The 15,062-nt window shown below is 42.0% G+C and overlaps 1 protein-coding gene across 1 annotated transcript in view; it reads right to left on the bottom strand.

The window, feature by feature from the left end:
- Window positions 1–11,883, bottom strand: part of GALNTL6 (polypeptide N-acetylgalactosaminyltransferase like 6) — a 1,125,319-nt gene extending 1,113,436 nt beyond the window's left edge. Inside the window, exons 1-3 of the mRNA XM_036763330.1 lie at window positions 11,867–11,883; window positions 6,162–6,205; window positions 1,830–2,002 (exon numbers count right to left, since the gene is read on the bottom strand). Of these exons, the coding sequence (XP_036619225.1) occupies window positions 1,830–2,002; window positions 6,162–6,205; window positions 11,867–11,883 (234 nt within the window). The remainder of the gene's footprint in view (window positions 1–1,829; window positions 2,003–6,161; window positions 6,206–11,866) is intronic.
- Window positions 11,884–15,062: the final 3,179 nt, after the last annotated feature.

Raw genomic sequence — 15,062 nt, 5'->3', positions numbered from 1 at the left:
ATGTGTGTACAGGGGTGAGAGTGTGTATGTGTGTGTGTGTGTGTGTGTGTGTGTGTGTGTGTATCTCCACCCTTAATTGTAGTCTTTTTGGAAGAAGGAGAAGGAAGGAGAAAAAAGAACAAAGTAATAAGTGTACAGCAGAGAATAAGAGAAAACTTACAGGAAAACAAAGAAAATATGGACAGCTCTGAACACAGTGCATGGTATTTATTATATAGACTGTCTCAAAATGGAAATTTATTGCTGCATATTTTGAATCCTCTCTTACATTCTGCTATGCACACTATAAAGCTTTTTTTTATTTTCTTATTTTGTATTTAACTTTTTAATATTAGTGTTCCCTGATTTCCAAGGTGTAAGTGCTTACTTACATTGACAATTTAACAATCAGTTCTGTTTTAAATTGGCTCCAGAATACCCCAGTAAATGCATCTGTGACTTAGAAGGTAAAAGCTAGAGAACTGCCTAAAGCCCATAAAAGTGAAATAACATATCCAGGGGCATACTGCTTGTAACCCAGCATTATATTCACTTTTCCACACTGCCTCTACAAATTTTAATCATATTTTGATTAAAAATATGTTTCTAAACTCAAAATTCCCTTCTGGAATAAAATTATATGCAAAGTAAGACTGATATTGTAGACTATAGATAGGCAGAATTTCTTTTCTTTACTCCTCCTCCTCCTCCTCCTCCTCCTCCTCCTCCTCCTCCTCCTCCTCCTCCTCCTCCTCCTCCTCCTCCTCCTCCTCCTCCTCCTCCTCCTCCTCCTCCTTCTTCTTCTTCTTCTTCTTCTTCTTCTTCTTCTTCTTCTTCTTCTTCTTCTTCTTCTTCTTCTTCTTCTTCTCCTTCTTCTTCTTCCTCTTCTTTTACAATGGATGTTTTCTTTGAGGGGGAAAGGCAGGGCAATGGGGGTTAAGTGGCTTGCCAAAGGTCACATAGCTAGCAAGTGTTGAGTGTCTTGAGGCCACATTTGAACTCAGATCCTCCTGACTCCAGGGCCGGTGCTCTATACACTGTGTTGTGCCGAAAAAAGAGAGTGAGACCTGGATATAAATTTAGATGTGGATTTATTGAAGCGTGTGACTGGTCGGAGTAATTACTCAAATCGAACAGCAGTGAGCAAGGGAAGAGAAAAAATATTTAAAGGGAAAGAACACAATTAGATTTCCATGGAGATGGGGACACAAACAGTGGGGTCTGTGGAGATGGGAGTACAAACAGTGGGGTCTGTGGAGATGGGAGTACAAACAGTGGGATGAACTGGGGCAAGATGGAGAAACTGGAGGGGTGGCAAGGCATAACATTCCCCACTTTTTTTTAAAGTGTGTCAATTCTTTGACACATTCTCAGGGGATCTGTCACAAGAATCGGGGCTTGGGATTTGCAAATCAGTAATGGAGATCCCTAATCAATAGTAGTTTAACAGAGTTTATGCAGGACTTGACAAATTGCAGAAAACGATTAGTGAGGCAGGCCCCCACAACCAGAGCTATAATGAAGAGGAGGAGAGGGCCAGCCAGGGTCATCACCAGGGTAGTGAGCCAAGGGGATCTACAGAACAGGGACTGATACTAGTTCTCAGAGTTTTCCAGCTCCTTTTGTCTGTTGGCAATACTTTGGTGTACCAACCTCAGACTTTCCCACACCACCCCAGAGTTGTTAGAGTAGAAACAACTAGCCTCTCCCAGGGCCACACATAGGCCACTCTGCTTGAGAAAAAGAAGGTCAAGGCCTCTGCGGTTCTGGAGGGCCACCTCTGCCAATGAGTCCACTTGTTTTTCTAGGACTGAGATGGACTGCTCTATGTTGGAGAGGTCAGTGTTTACCTGTGAACTTAAGGCCTTATAGTTGAGATCCCCTTTGACTAGGGCTGCCATCCCAGTGGTGGCGGAGCCCACAAGCCCCAGGCCCACTAAGATGGGGATGAGGAGTGGTATTGCTCGCCTTTGATGGTAACTTGGTTGCCCTTTGGGGGAAAAATTGCGCCAGCATTCCTCACCTGACAGGAGGGAAACCCAGGGGAATTATGACCACCAAGATGCACAGGGGGCCCTCCGGGTGTTGTTGGTGTCTGAGGAACACAGTAGCAGAGACACACTAGGTAAGGCTGTTGTGACATGCCCACCAGGCTCCTGGAGGGGCTGGGAAGTAGTCTGAGCTGGAGGCCTGAATCTCCTGAGTTTGTTTGCAAATGGGACCATACTGAGAACTGGATAAAGTGGTGTTAGATGATGTAAGGCAAAGTCCTGTTCCCTATATATCCCCAAGGGTGAGCTGTGGTTGGTTCCACTCTCAGTTCTCTGTGTTGGAGGTAGGGGTGATGGAGGCATTTAGTGCCACCACTACATAGTAAGGAGGCTGGGGCTTAAGACAGATCCAACAATTTTTGCCCAGTATGTAGTTAGAGCTGTTAAGTGTCTTATGAACAGCTGATAAAAGGGCAAGCAAGGAAACCTGATAGGTGTGGGGTTCCTGAGTAATAGGTGTTGGGGCAGGGATGGCTAGGTTCCCTAATGGGGCAGGGATGGCCAGGTCCCCTATTGGGCCAATGGGATGGGGACCTGGTAAAACCTTCTTGGTCACAGTCAGGGTCACCATCTCTCCCACATGTGGCAACCCCATAGTCTCCCAAGGGATAATAATGAATCCCAGTACCCAAGAAACCGGGCCTCTCCAGGCAGGGTCGAAAGGATTTAGGACAATAATATCGAGTTTGGGGTGCCAGGGGTTGGACTTGAATGTACGGATATGGAGTGATGGAACCAAGCGTTGATTGGAGCCCCTAATGCTGCCCAGTGAGACACACAGTTGAGGGGAGGTTGTAAGCCATGACACAAGGGCAGGCAAATGTAGTTGGGTATCCTGAAGTAGAACAGAGACGTCTCTTGTTGGGTCCTGAAAATGGGTATTGAGGCCAAGACTGTTTGTTCCCTGTAGTGATTACCCAAGTAGAGCTTAGCTTGGGGGCATGGGGATTGCCAGGGACCATGGAAGGGGTTAATAAAAGATTAAGAAGGAGATCAGAACAGTCTTAGCTTTAGGAGGTCATTGAGGGGCTCTACCTTCCATTGTGTGGATGTAGCTGCTTTCACACGGCTGTGGTGGAGCCAGACAGGAATGGAGTTAACCTTGAATGCAGATGGGGTGGTCAGGATGACAGTGTAAGGGTTCTTCCACTTGGGTTGTATGTTTTCAGACTAGGACAGAGTCCCCGGGCTGGAAGCGGTGGAGGTGGTCCGAAGTTGAAGTAGGCAGGGCTTCCTGGACAGATTTATGAAGCTGAGACTGGGTATGTTGTGGACCCTGTAGGAACTTAATGAGGGAAGCATTAATAGGAGGGGGGCACCCAAAAAGAATTTCAGAGGGGTCAAACCTAGTTTATTAGGGGTGCATCAGCTGCAGAGCAGGGCCAGGGGGAACAGAGTGACCTAGTTCTCCTTAGTTTCCAGGAAAAGTTCAGATAGAAACTCTTTAAGGGTGTAGTTTGCTCATTCAACCTGACTGGAGTTCTGGGGCCATGAGCACACCCTGAGAAGTTTTTGGTAACAAAGCTAGGGCCATTGTGTGAGCCAATGCTAAGGGGAAAGCCGAAATGGGGGATCAATTCATTCAAGAGTTTCCTTACAACCATCGGGGCTGTCTCTTTCTTCAGTAAATACCAAGAGACATTTAAAACCTGCTGCTGGTGGTTTGACTTCAGCAAAATCCATTTCCCAATGTTTCCCTGGCTACTCCCAGCAGCCCCACCCCGGTGGAGCTGTCTCTGTCTGTTTTGCATTCACTTGGGCACAGGACCGCATGCATCTGGTGACTGTGCTGGTAAGGATGTTGTCTAAGTGAGGGATGTAATATCTGTCCCTGAGTAGCTTCCCCCCCCCACCCCCACTCCGGGGTGTGATCTGATGGAATCTGCCCACCCAATCCCTCCCCAAGACCTCAGGAACAAAAGTTTGGCCATCACCCAAAACCTCACCCCCCGGACTCCTTCTTCCCGCCCTTTTTCTTTTGGCTTCGAAGGAATCATCCAAGGGTAAATAGGAGGGAGAAGGGGTGGCAGAGGGGAGGGGGTCTGAAACAAGAAGAAGGGGGGCAGCTTCTGAGAGGGATGCTGCCCAGGCAGCGGCATTGGCTGCTTGGTTGCCAATTGCTTCAGGGGAGTCACCTAGTTGATGGCCAGGGCAGTGGACAAGAGAAACTTGAGAGGGGAGCCAAATAGAGTCCAGGAGGGCGAGGATCTCCCCCCTGCCTCCGACTGTCCTACCAGAAGATGTGAGGGGGCCCCGTTCTTTGTAAATAGAAAAATCATTAGAGTCAGGAAGGAGTGTGGCAGGGTTAAGGGCTGATCTGCCACAAAGAGATGAAAGGGCTTAGTGATGTCAGGGAGAGCAAATGCAGGGGCAGAGGCAAGGGCCCTTTTTAGGAGGTCAAGGGAGTTTTGTTCCACTGGAGTCCAGACTAGAGGGCCAGACCCAGCAGTAGAAGAGTAAAGGGGTTTAGCAAGGTCAGCAAACCCAAGGATCCAGCAGTTCACGGACCTGCTTCTTGGTAGCAGGAACAGGAATGTTTAGGATGGCCTGGATACAGGCTTGAAAGAGAGAAATTTCTGGTCTCAAGGCAGTACCCAAGGTAAAAAACAGAGGTGCAGCAGATCTGCTCGGTAGCCAAGAGAATTTAAAAAAGAGACAGAAAAGAGTGGGTAGCTTGATAGCAACCATCCTCAGTGGATGTAGCTAACAGAGATCATTAACATACTGAATGAGGGAGCAAGAAGGGGTAGATTCCCTGAAAGGCAAGAGATCCAGGGGGAGGGCATCATAAAGGAGGGTGGGGGAATTTTTGAAACCCTGAGGCAACCTTGTTCAGGTCAGCTGTCCAGAGAAGCCTCATGAAGGGTTGACTCAGGTAAAAGCGAAAAGGGGCTGGCTTGCAGGAGCCAAAGGAATGAAGAAGAATGCGTCCTTAAGGTCCAAGACAGTGTGTACAGTGTGGGTGAGTGGCAAGAGGCTGAGGAGGGTGTAAGGATGGCTTATTAACCTCCCAAAGATCTTGCATTGGCTGAAAGTCAGAAGTGCCAGGCTTTCTAACAGGAAGCAGAGAGGTGGTCCAGGGGGACTGGCACAGGACAAGGATGCCAGCCTCCTTGAGGCAGGAAATATGGACAGCTACTGGGGAAAGAGAACTAATCTGTCTGGAGGCTAGAAAAGCAGTTTTGGGTCCTCGGGGAGGGCCACTGGAGGAGAGAAAAGCAGGGAGCTATGCCCCTGTGGGCTTCAGAAGATGTGGGATACTGACAAATAGAAACCAGAGAGGCTGTGGCTAGGAGCCAGGAGGGTTAGATTTGGCCCAAACCCCAGGGAAGAGGGAAAAAAGGTGGTCCGGGGTGGGGGTGGGGGGCTGGCAGAAGCTGACTTGGTTGGCTCATGAAGGAGGAACTCAGCACAAGAAGGGCAGGTGGAGGGGGGGTGCAACAGAAGGGGAGGTCGGGGCTAGGTCCAGGGAGGCTGACTTCCCATGGTATCACAACTTGACAATAATAGCAGTTTCTGACAAATATCTTTTCTTTTTAAAGCTTCTACCTGGACCTGACAATCAAATTTTAATTTTAAAAGAATATCCTAAAAGCCAATTATTAAAAATTAGTCTTACTGACTTTAAAAGTCAGGTTCAGAGGTTAGCTTGTTTCTGACTCCACTGTTATCTTTCTTTCAGTAAAACTTCCACTTCCAGGTTTTTCCCAACTTATTGTACATATAGGGATCCCAGTACGGCTGTTACAAAACCTGGAAGTTTATAACTTCTTAAATTAAACTTCTTTAAAAGACATGGTCATATAAAATGACTTAACAGTTTCCTAATCCATTCATTATTTTAACAGTACAATTGTCAATCTAACAACACTTAGAGAAATTGTTTCTCTAACAACACAGATGAACCAAACAGTTGTTACCAGGAAACATGAACTTAATTTTAGAAATACAATACCATAAACAGATGTCATGTATTTAAACCTTTAAAATCATAATTAATTAATTACCAATCCAGCTGGATGTATTTCCACCTTCATCTTATCACCATTAACATAAACTTCACATCTGAGAAAATTCACACACGAAGCAATTCTATTTAGCTTGAACGTTTGTTTTTGCCAAACAATATACTAAATACTTTTACAATTAAGAATACTATTACAATTTGGAATCTCCTGTTATAACCAGGTCAGTTTAAAGTGACATACTGGACCAATATTCATGTTAAATTTAATAGAACCTTCTCACAGATCTAGTCCGAAGCGGGGTGGGGGGGGGGAGTGTACATAATCCTCTTCCATCTCTCTATAACTTCATCTATTGGGTTTTTTTAATTCAGGCTATCAAGCCTTTTACTCTAAGCTGCTTGCTCAGGATTTTAACTTACTAATCTTCCACTGTTATCACAGTCTCTCTTTTCCTTTTCCCATAAACTTTAGTGACAAGCAGTAAAATGAACTCTAATTTATCTTAAGCATTAAATTAAGAATGACACATCTTCACTTTTCACTTAACTTCTTTTCTGGTTGGGTCCCATTACACAAAAACTGTTTCTCCTTTATGTAGGCAGAAAAAGGGTTAAAATACTTCTCTAGCTGTTTCCCTTTTTGATCTTGGGGAGGAGTTAACTCTTCCTTATCTTGAAACATTTTTAGTACAGAGAAGTTCAAAGGAACTTGTACCTTTAAGTTTTTCTCCTGAGCGGTTACCTTTGAGTCTTTCTGCTCAGATAACTCTGCCTTTTTTGAGCGGAGGTTATGCCAGAGCCCTGAGAACTCAGTCTTAACACTTCTCAGGCTTTCTTTTCTCACATACCCTGTTTTCTCCCGTCTTCAACATAAATCAATCTCTCCCCACAACTTGACTTTAACTTGTGGGTATTTCTTCTTATGGTGTTAAGCTTTAACCAGACTATGGACACATAGCCTGCTCTGCTCCCTCCTCAGGAATGCCAGTGTGATAGGGAGGGGCGGGGGTGGGGTTTACTGCCCGCTGCTGCAGTGGCTGACAGGCTACTCTCACTCACTCACGGACACACACACACACACACACACACACACACACACACACACACACACACAGAGGCACAAACAGACAGACAACACACAAACACAAAACAGAAAGACATGCCGGGACAGATACCAGAAACCAGAACACGCAGAGGCTGGGCCATCTCCAGGATGCCTGGGAGTTCGGTGCTTCCTCAGAAGGCCTGTCAGACTAATTAGGTCTGTCTCCCAGCCTCATTGACCGCTAAAGCCATGTTTGGCCCTGAATCTCCATCAGAAACAGAAGGGAATTCCCACCAGAAACCAGAAACCTGACTCAACTTACCCTCTGGGGCTTTGGAATGTCTCAGAGATGGATTCCCCTAGAGGTTTTTTTTTTTCTTTTTTGATCCACCAAAGTCCCAAAAAAGGGCAGGTCAGTGTTGGGGAATGGGTTAGTGCTCCTCCATCTCAAGTTCCAGGGGCTCTGAAACGTTTGGCCTAAAAGTCAATTATTAATGTCTCAGAGGCCGGCTCCCCTAGAAGTTGGGATGAGGAGATGCCCACTACCCGAGGACGAGACCCTACCTGGCCCAGGCCTTGGGGGTGCCACAGACCACCCCCAAATCTCGCCGGGGCCTCCAGAAATGTTGTGCCGAAAAAAAGTGAGTGAGACCCAGATATAAATTTAGATATGGATTTATTGAAGCGCAAGACTGTTCAGAGTAATTACTCAAATCGAACAGCAGTGGGGGGCGGAGCCAAGATGGCAGCTGGTAAGCATGGACTAGAGTGAGCTCCGTACCCGAGTCCCTCCAAAAACCTAAAAAAATGGCTCTGAACCAATTCTAGAACGGCAGAACCCACAGAACAGCAGAGGGAAGCAGGGCTCCAGCCCAGGACAGCCCGGATGGTCTCTGGGTGAGCCCTATTCCACACGGAGCTGGGAGCTGGGAGCTGGGAGCTGGGAACGGAGTGGAGCAGAGCCCAGCCTGAGCGGCGTGGACGATCCAGACCGGAAGCCGGGCGGAGGGGGCCCTAGCGCCCTGAATACGTGAGCAGTTACCAGACCCCTCGACCCACAAACACCAAAGACTGTGGAGAAGGTTAGTGGGAAAAGCTGCGGGAGTGGAAGGAGTTCGCGGTTCGGCTTCCAGCCCCGGGGGCAGCGGAGGTGGGGCAGCTACAGCTGTTGTTACTTCCGGCTCCAGGCCCACCTGGTGGGGGGAATTAAGTGGCGGATCACAGCAGGGGTGCACAGCCTGCTGAAGATCTGAGCCCAGTCTGGACTGGGGGTCCTTGGGGAAGGAGGAGTGCGGCTCTGACAGAGCTGGCACCTCCCCCCCAAACGTAGAACATAGAACTCTGTAATCTACAAGCAGTCATACCCCACTGAAAAACTCAAGGGTCAAGTTAGTTGGTTGGGAATATGGCCAGGACGCGAAAACGCGCCCAGATTCAGTCTCAGACTTTGGATTCTTTCTTTGGTGACAAAGAAGACCAAAACATACAGCCTAAAGAAGACAGCAAAGTCATAGAGCCTACAACCAAAGCCTCCAAGAAAAACATGAACTGGCCCCAGACCATAGAAGAACTCAAAAAGGATTTGGAAAAGCAAGTTAGAGAAGTAGAGGAAAAATTGGGAAGAGAAATAAGAAGGATGCAAGAAAACCATGAAAAACAAGTCAATGACTTGCTAAAGGAGACACAAAAAAATACTGAAAAATACACTGAAGAAAACAACACCTTAAAAAACAGACTAACTCAAATGGCAAAAGAGCTCCAAAAAGCCAATGAGGAGAAGAATTCCTTGAAAGGCAGAATTAGCCAAATGGAAAAGGAGGTCCAAAAGACCACTGAAGAAAACACTACTTTAAAAATTAGATTGGAGCAAGTGGAAGCTAGTGACTTTATGAGAAATCAGGATATTATAAAACAGAACCAAAGGAATGAAAAAATGGAAGACAATGTGAAATATCTCCTTGGAAAAACCACTGACCTGGAAAATAGATCCAGGAGAGATAATTTAAAAATTATTGGACTACCTGAAAGCCATGATCAAAAAAAGAGCCTAGATACCATCTTTCAGGAAATTATCAAGGAGAACTGCCCTGAAATTCTAGAGCCACAGGGCAAAATAGAAATTGAAAGAATCCATCGATCGCCTCCGCAAATAGATGCCAAAAAGAAATCTCCTAGGAATATTGTTGCCAAATTCCAGAGCTCCCAGATCAAGGAGAAAATACTGCAAGCAGCCAGATAGAAACAATTTGAATATTGTGGAAACCCAATCAGAATAACCCAAGACCTGGCAGCTTCCACATTAAGAGATCGAAGGGCTTGGAATGCGATATTCCGGAGGTCAATGGAGCTAGGATTAAAACCTAGAATCACCTACCCAGCAAAACTGAGTATCATGTTCCAAGGCAAAATATGGACTTTCAATAAAATGGAGGACTTTCAAGCTTTCTCAGTGAAAAGACCAGAACTGAATAGAAAATTTGACTTTCAAACACAAGAATCAAGAGAAGCATGAAAAGGTAATCAAGAAACGGAAATTGCAAGGGACTTACTAAAGTTGAACTGTTTTGTTTACATTCCTACATGGAAAGATGATGAGTATGATTCATGAGACCTCAGTATTAGAGTAGTTGAAGGGAATATGCATATGTATATATGCATATATATATATGTTTATGTATATATACAAGTGAATGTGTATGTATGCATGTATCTATGTGTATATGTATGTATGTGTATGTATGTGTATATATATATATATATATGTAAAAGAAAGAGAGCAGACACAGGGTGAGTTGAGGATGAAGGGAAGATAGCTAAAAGAAATAAAATGAAATTAAGGGATGAGAGAGTAACTTACTGAGAGAGGGAGATAGGGAGAGATAGAATGGGGTGGATTATCTCCCATAAAGGTGGCAAGAGGAAGCAGTTCTATGGGAGGAGGGGAGAGGGCAGGTGAGGGGGGAATGAGTGAACCTTGCTGTCATCAGATTTGGCCTGAGGGGGAATACCATACATACTCAGTTGGGTATCTTACCCCACAGGAAAGAAGAGGGAGGAAGATAAAAAAAAAATAAAAGGCAGGGGGATGATGGAGTGGAGGGCAGATGGGGGTGGAGGTAATCAAAACAAACACTTTGGAAAGGGGACAGGGTCAAGGAAGAAAATTCAATAAAGCGGGATAGGTTGGGAAGGAGCAAAATGTAGTTAGCCTTTCACAACATGAATATTGTGGAAGGGTTATACATAATAATACATGTGTGGCCTAGGGTGAATTGCTCAACTTCTTAGGGAGGGTGGGTGGGAAGGGAAGAGGGAAGGGAATTTGGAACTCAAAGTTTTAAAATCAGATGTTCAAAAACAAAAAAACTTTTTGTATGCAACTAAAAAATAAGATACACAGGCAATGGGGCGTAGAAATTTATCTTGCCCTACAAGAAAGGAAGGGAAAAGGGGATGAGAGGGGAGGGGGGTGATAGAGGGGAGGGCTGACTGGGGAACAGGGCAACCAGAATATACACCATCTTGGAGTGGGGGGGAGGGTAGAAATGGGGAGAAAATTTGTAATTCAAACTGTTGTGAAAATCAATGCTGAAAACCAAATATGTTAAAGAAATAAATTGCATTTAAAAAAAAATCGAACAGCAGTGAGAAAGGGAAAAGAAAGAGTATTTAAAAGGAATGAACACAATTAGATATCCATGGAGATGGTGACACAAACAGTGGGACAAGCTGAGGCAGGATTATTTCCATGGAGAAGGGAACATAAACGGGGGGTCTGTGGAGCTGGGAGTGAAAACAGTGGGGTGAGCTGGGGCAAGATGGAGAAACTGGAGCGGGGGGGCAGGGCACAACAACTGCACCACCTAGCTGCCCCTACAATGGATTTTAAAATTCCTGGTTAAAAGAAAGACTTAATTTAAAATCACTATCACATAGCTTTTAACTACTGTTGCATTTACTCCCCAGAATGTGAAAGTTGAAGGTCCTTCTTGGACATTCTCTTGATCTCATTTTATAGCTAACAGCTGTCATTAAAAGTACTTCTATTAAAGGATTCACATGTAACGAGGATGGTCGAATTGTGGCCTGACAACAGAACATGGATTATTCAAATTATGTGGTGCTTTTCAATTCAGTTCAACAGTAATTAGCCGCATAAAGAGCTAGTGAAATCTCCTCTGAAATCTAATTCTTATGGGAAAAATGCATTAAGAATAAAGCAAAAGACATTGTTTTTGCCAAGATAATGTGGGGTCTATAACACTCTGGCAGACAGAAAAGTCCACTATTTGCTTTGGTTAGGATCAGGTAAGACAGTAAAAATGGTTTAAAAGCCAGTATAGTCTTAATTTTGTTTTCCAAAAATAATATCACAAAATACTTGAGCTCCTAAGTTGGTGTACACATTTTCTCTTTATGGTCTATGCTGAAAACACACAGAGAAGATAACATTCAAGACGGTGTTTTTGGAGAAATAATGAAAGATTTATGTGCCTGCTTCCCTCTGCTTTTAATGGTCACATTTTTAGGTGCTTTGATAGCAAAATAATCTCCAAAATGAAAAAAGATTTGAAACAATAAAATTCTTCTTTCCATCCTTTGGTATTCCTATGTTACTCTGAATTTATAAATAGAGACAGTTGTTGTTGTTCTTTCTTCTTTGCCAGCTTTTTACAAAGGTTACTACAAAATTTGTTTTTATTTTGCTATCATGATCATATCCATTTGGATTTAATTATAAAAATGAGCAAATATCTAAGATGTTAAAAAGATTTTCAGTAGAAATTATAAGTCTATATGGAAATGCATTGAAAATTATTTCACTTCTGTCTTCTACACATCTGTGCTCAGATACTAGGCAGATGAAGTTTCTTTGAGACTCCACACTTTTGAGACTTTTCACACACTATGAGACTTTTCACAGTTTCAAACCCTCCAGGCTATTTGACAACGCTTTTACTAGACTCTTCTAGATTACTATTTCATTCCTCATATTACTAAGGTTCATTCAAATGAAACCTCTTCTTGCTATAGCCAGAATGGGACACTTCTCTTTGATTCTTCTTTTAAGAAGAAATAAAATCAATATCCTGACACAATGTTGTCTGATGCAATATTCATATGATCCCATTTTGGGAAAGAAGGAGGCCTAGCAGTACTAGATTTCAAACTATATTGCAAAGTGATAATCAGCGAAGCAATCTGGCACTGCCAAAGAAACACAGTGGTGGATCAGTGGAATAGATTAGGTCACAATAGATAATAGTATTACATGACCATAGTAATCTAGTATTTGATAAACTCAAACATCCAAGCTTTTGGGGTAAGAACTCCGAATTTGACACAAATTTGCTGAAAAAAATAGAGATGAGCATTGTTTTAACCTTACTCTCATCACGTTTGGCTTAAAGAGGGGATTATATTTGTATACTCATGTATACAAATATATCTTCCCCTAGAGGAAGTAGGAGGGAAACAGGGAAAGAAAAGGAAGAGGGAATAGAGAAGGGCTGATTGAGGGAGGTGGTGGTAAAAAAGAAAACTTTAGTGAGGAAGGAAAGGGAGAAAGGAGGGAGAAAGGCACAAACTGTTGTGGGAGGGGAAAAAGGATGGAGAGAAAGACAAAGATAGTAATCATAACAGTGAATATGAATGGGATGAACTCTCCCACAAAACAGAAGCAGTTAGCAGAGTGGATTAAAAGCCATAATCCTACAATATGTCTATTACAAGAAACACATTTGAAGTACAGGAATACACACATAGGAATGGTAAAAGCCTGGAGTAGAAAATATTGTGTTGCACCTGAAGTAAGAAAAGCAAGGGTAGAAGTCCTGATCTCAGACAAAGCAAAATCAAAAAGAGATCTAATTAAAAGAGATAAGGAAGGAAACTACGTTCTACTAAATAGTAATATCATTAGTAAACATATATGCACCAAGTGATACTGCATCCAGATTCTTAGAGAAGTTAAGCTAATCACAGGAAGAATGACAGAGTGAAAGCACACTAGTGGGGGACCTCAACCTCCCCCTCTCATAACTAGATTAATCTATCCACAAATAAACAATAAGTTAAGAAGGTGAAAAGAATTTTAGAAAAGTTAGATATGGTAGATCTGTGGAGGAAACTGAATGGGGGTAGAAAGAAAAAATAGTTTTTTTCAGTGGTACACAGTAGCTACACAAAAATTGGCCATGAACAAGGGCATAAAACCTACCAATTCAATGCAGATAGGCAGAAATATTAAATTCATCCTTTCCAGATCATGATGCAATAAAAAGTATATGTAATATAATTCCATGTAAGAAAGATAGACTAAAAATTAATTGGAAACTAAATAATCCAGTCCTAAAGAATGAATGGGTCTAAGAATGAAACAGAGAAATAATCAATAAGTTCATCCAAGAGAAGGACAATAATGAGGCAACACACCAAAAGTTATGGGATGCAGTGAGAGCAATTCTTAGGGGAAGTTTTATATTTTTAAATGCTTACATAAATAAAATAAAGAAAGAGGAGGTCAATGAATTGATGTGCAACTAAAAAGGTAGAAAAGGAACAAATTAAAAATCCCCAATTAAATACCAAATTAGAAATTCTGAATATCAAGGAAAATATTAATCATATTGGAATTAAAAAAAACCTATTGAAGTAATAGAACTAGGAGCTGATTTTATGAAAAAAAACCAGTAAAATGGATAAATCTTTGGTTGTTTTGATTGAAAAAGAAGAAAACCAAGTTTCCAGTATCAAAAATGAAAATGGTAAAGAAACCACCCATGAGGAGGAAATTAAAAGAATAATCAGGAGCCATTTAGCCCAACTGTATGCCAATAAATTTGACAATCTTAGTGAAATGATGTGTATTTATGAAAAATTATAAATTGCTCAGGTTAACAGGAGAAGATATAAAATACTTAAATAACCCCATTTCAGAAAAAGAAATTGAAGAAGCCAGCAATGAACTTATGCAGAAAAATGCTACAGGGCCACATGTATTTACAATTCTATCACACAATTAAAGAATAATGAATTACAAAACTATATAAACTATTTAGGAGAATATGCTAAGAAAGAGTCTTACCAAATTCTTTTTATGATACAAATATGGGGCTGATACCTAAATGAGGAAGAGTCAAAACAGAGAAAGGAAGTTACAGAGATGTTTCAAATGAATATATATGCAAAACTTTTAAATAAAATATTATGAAAGATATTACAGCAACATATCATGAGAATCGCACACTATGACCACATAAGATTCATACCAGGAAGGCAGAGCTGATGCAATATTATGAATACTCTCAGCATAATTGACCATATCAACAACAAAATGAACGGAAACTATGGGGTTGTCTCAATAGACGCAGAAAAGCTTTTGACAAAATACAACACCCATTCCTGTTAAAAAAGACTAGAGAAAATCGAAATCAATGGAGCCTTCCTTAAAGTGATAAATAGTATCTATCTAAAACCATTATCAAATATTATATGTAATGGGGAAAGTTAGAAGCATTTCCAAAGATTGGGGGTGAAACAAGGATGTCTGTTATTACCGCTGCTATTCAATATTGCACTAGAAATGGTAGCTTTAGGAAAAAGAGAAGAAAAAGAAAGTGAAATTAAAATAGTCAAAGGAAAAAGAAAGTTATCACTATTTGCAGATGATATAATATTATACTTAGAGAATTCTAGAGAATCAAGTAAAAAACTACTCAAAAAAAAAACAAATTTAGCAATGTAGCAGGATATAAAATAAACCCACATAAATCACTGGCATTTCTATATAGTACTAACAAATCCCAACAGCAAGAGAAAGACAGAGAAATTCCATTTAAAGTTATGGTAGACAATAGAAAATATTTGGACATATATCTGACAAAACAAGCCCAGAAACTACATGATTTCAAAATACTTCTCACACAAATTAAGTCAAATCTAAATAATTGGACAAAAAAAACTTCAGTTGCTCATAGGTAGCCCAAACTTATTTAATAAAAATGATACTTTTACCTAA

This window comes from Trichosurus vulpecula, chromosome 6, assembly GCF_011100635.1.
Source record: "Trichosurus vulpecula isolate mTriVul1 chromosome 6, mTriVul1.pri, whole genome shotgun sequence".
Taxonomy (NCBI): domain Eukaryota; kingdom Metazoa; phylum Chordata; class Mammalia; order Diprotodontia; family Phalangeridae; genus Trichosurus; species Trichosurus vulpecula.
This window is presented reverse-complemented; position numbering and strand designations above follow the sequence as displayed.